This window comes from Cryptotermes secundus, unplaced genomic scaffold (genome assembly GCF_002891405.2).
Source record: "Cryptotermes secundus unplaced genomic scaffold, Csec_1.0 scaffold14535, whole genome shotgun sequence".
In the NCBI taxonomy this organism is placed as follows: domain Eukaryota; kingdom Metazoa; phylum Arthropoda; class Insecta; order Blattodea; family Kalotermitidae; genus Cryptotermes; species Cryptotermes secundus.
In genome coordinates this window covers 3153-6903 of record NW_019728063.1, presented here as the reverse complement: position 1 = coordinate 6903, position 3751 = coordinate 3153, and the positions used below count along the sequence as shown (strand labels likewise).

At 44.5% G+C, this 3751-nt stretch overlaps 1 protein-coding gene across 1 annotated transcript; it reads left to right on the top strand.

Moving 5' to 3' along the window:
* Nucleotides 1-3: 3 nt before the first annotated feature.
* LOC111865109 lies at nucleotides 4-3184 on the top strand (the record flags this gene model as incomplete). The annotated part of the gene is made up of 2 exons (XM_023852844.2): nucleotides 4-18; nucleotides 2315-3184. Coding segments are annotated over 2 exons (756 nt in total), but the record flags the coding sequence as incomplete, so codon positions are not given.
* Between the last annotated feature and the right edge of the window lie 567 nt (nucleotides 3185-3751).

Genomic DNA, 3751 nt, shown 5'->3' with positions numbered 1-3751 from the left:
CTCATCGCTTCTGTGGCGGTAATACAATATTTAACTCTTTAATATCATCAGATAGGAGAGCTCGGCCTGACCCAGCCACTCTTCATATCAGTGGCAGTCCAATAAGTTCGTCAGTCAGTCACTTCCAGTGATCCAGCCACTCTTCATATCAGTGGCAGTCCAGTCAGGTAGCCTGTTACATTGTGTCAGCTTTCTGATGGGATTCCTGGAGAAACTGATTCATTTCAGCATACCGTTTTTTTTTGGCAGAAAGAGACTGTTTCATGCAGTCTGACTGAAATGTTAGTTACAGATACGATGAATGTTAGTCATATATTTGTGTGCAAATGGGCAGAATGCGCAGCGTATAGTAACTAGGACATGTTTTTACTTGATGATTAGCAACGCTCATGAACAATGTTCTTGTGCTGTTTAAAATATCTCTACGCTTTGAGTAAGGGTATGCTGTAAGTTGTTCGTTGAGGCACTGTGGTTAAAGCCGGAAGTTCACGGGTTCGAGTCCCTGTGAGTTTTTTTATTTTCAATTGACCTAATCCTTCCAGCTGCACTATGGCCATGGGGTCTACTCAGCCTCTAACAGAAATGAGGACCAGAAATCTTCCTTTGGGATAAAGGTCAGCCGACTCGTAGGGTTGACAACCTCACCGACATACGTGAGCCGATTGTCTCGAAAATGTGGGAGCCTCAGAGTCTCACAACGCTATGGGCCTCCACGGCCTGTTGCACGGATAGCTTTACTCTTTGAGTTGGCGACGTTCCTGAACAAACGAACCGTGTGTTCAGGAGATCTCCGGTGCGGTGTGTATGTTTCCCCATTATATTTTGAAGACATAAATGTCGGATGATTACATAATATGTAAATCATTACGTGATATTGACACAGCCTCCGATTTCATTTTATATAGCCTACGGCAGGTTGGTTTAACGTTAATATTCTGAACCTATATTGAAGGTGTGCCGGGTTCTTGTCTCTGTCGAATCGCAGTGTACTTTGAGTGTTTCTTTAGTGTTTTCCACTGTTCTTTCAGGAAAACTTTGGAATAGTACCTAGAATTGGCCACGACGCCTTTGTTTCTACTCCTTTCCAATTAATCACTTCTCAGTTATCCCGTCTCTCGACACTACACTTCTCTAGGTGCTGACTAACTCCGTAGCCTCTGGTCCGCAAGCGAACTATACCGACCGAGCGACCGCCGCTTATCGATACGAAATTAGTTTCAACTTTAACGGATAGAGGGTGTCGCGTTTTGAGCGCAACGGATCCCCAAGGCTGTTAATCTCCGTTTTCTAGACCGGAACCATTGTTTCCTTCAAATAGTTTCTCAGTCATTCTCACGAGGCTGAGTGGACCCCGTTCCAGACACACTGCTTCTCAGAAAATCTGGTAGCGATGGGAATCGAACTCGGGACCTCCGGATCTGTAACTAGGAACTCTGACCACTATATCACATAAGCGGTCGTTAGGTGCTGATAGCGTAGCAAAATATACTGCAGAAATAGAAGAGTACTTATGAAATGTAACACTTTTGTATCAGTAAAGTCGTGATGTTCACACGATAAAAAAGGTAAAGTAAAGCTATCCCTGTACCGTGCCATGAAGGCCCATAGGGTTGTGAGACGTTGAGGGTCCCACATTATCTGGACAATCGGCTCAAAGATGGCGGTATGGTTGTTAGCCATACGCGCCGGCCGCGCTTTACTCCCCAGGAAAATTATTTAATTAATTCCTGGTACTCATTTCTGTTAGAGGCTGAGTAAACCCCAGGGCCTACGATATCCGAAGAAATTTGTCTGATAAGTCGTTCATTTTCTGGATGCAAAATTTTCTACGGCATTTCCTCCATGAACAATATTGTGCAATGATAACGTATATGAACAGTGTCACTTCATCACTATACTAATTTTCTGAGCAGTATATTTCGCAACAGTAGCTTACTTTCGCAGATGTCAAGTTTCCTTTTTGCCCAGCTCGCTCTGTTATTGGTTTCTTCGTTTATCCGCGAACCCTGAAGATGATAACATGTTACTCTGAAACGTCTGTAACCGCCTTCTAGAATACACCGTGCCACAGCCCCGAGGATCCCAGTATGAACATTCGCCTCCATGAAAATTTCAAAGCTTATATGAATAATTTATCTTCAATCTATATTATATGTTTACTTGAAAGACGTTTCGGCAGATACTTCCTTAAATGTATAATACGAAGAAAGATGTTTTGATTGTTGCGAGGCGTTTATAAATGCACACCCTCTCTCCTGTTTGTAGTGAGACGTGCATTGCTTATTGTAAGGATTTTTTCTTATTGTGGATTCAGGTGTATGCTGAGGTCGCAGAAGATTTCCCCAGTGCTCTTGTGCCCTTGGTTTCTGCTCTCGCCGATTCTGCCCGAACTGATGAGCATTGCACTGCAACTGGGCCCGTCTGCTACAATTGCAGCACAGCACCGATTTGCTTATCTCTCCCCGACGGACGATACCTTTCGTTAGGGTCCTACAACTGCGCCGAACAAAATCCAGACCAGCCTTACTGTAACAGTGGTGTATGTAGCGCCACGAAGACCCGAGAATGCTCGCAGGAATTCCAGTGCACCGGAGAGGGGTACTTTCCCGATCCTGACGACTGCAGGACGTTCTACTCGTGTGACGCCAACCAGAACGTCACTACCTACACTTGTCCCGCCAGCTATGTGTACCTGCACGCGAACCACACCTGCGTTCGCAAGAAGGTCTCGGCCGACTGTGCGTCCATCAAGTGTTCGTACGCGCGTCCAATCGAGTATGTCGTCTATCCCAAGGATCCTTCCATCTATGGCATCTGTGTACGCGACCAACCAACGGTAGTTCTCAAATGCAGTGAGGGACAAGAGTTCGACACCAAAACATCGCAGTGTAAGAGAGCGTGTAAGGAAGAAGGCATATTTGCAGGAGACGGTTGTAGGAAATTCTACGAGTGTGTTCTCGTCGGTTTAAATATGTATGATATTGTGGAAGGGGAATGTGCTATGGACACGCATTTCGATGCCACTTTAAAGGTCTGTGCAGCTGGAAGTTGCTAAGGGCTATTAAAGAGAAGGATCCCCACTTTGCAACAGTAGTTCATAGTTCTGTAGACGCACTAGCATAATTTCTGTTGTTCGCCACACAATTTGCAATAAACAATTTTGAGGTACGTTCTCTTACTTTGATCATTTGGAGCCGCAAATTTTCCTCTGCATTGTCTTAGAATGTCATGACCTGTGTACACTAATGCGTACAGTTTTGTTTCCGAAACGTCCCTATATTTTCATTTGCTTAGATACGACGTTGATTTCAATTTATAACATTTTTCTTTCCGTATGAAATATATGTTCACGTGATTCAGTTGTCAGTCCGCAGTGGTTCCGTGTGTGACGTTTCAGGANCGTTCCTCGTCTCCCCCATTCGTGCTATATGCCCTGCCCTCCTCATCCTCCTTGACTTGATCATTCTAATTATACTTGGAGAATAGTACAAGTTATGAAGGTCCTAATTATGCAGTTTGCTCCTTCATTACGGACAGGATAAGAAATTCCTGGAGGTGGTAACATAAATCCAGCAACACCTGTACAGTTCTTCTGATGCTCAAGTTGATAAGAAACATGACAGATAACAAAGTGGTTCACGATAGGCTATGAAATGCAGTCGTGTTGAATGGGAGCGCTGCATTCTGCGGTATATATGGTTGGATATAATGCTGGAGAGACAGTGTCACCGATGTAGTCACACGAGACTGG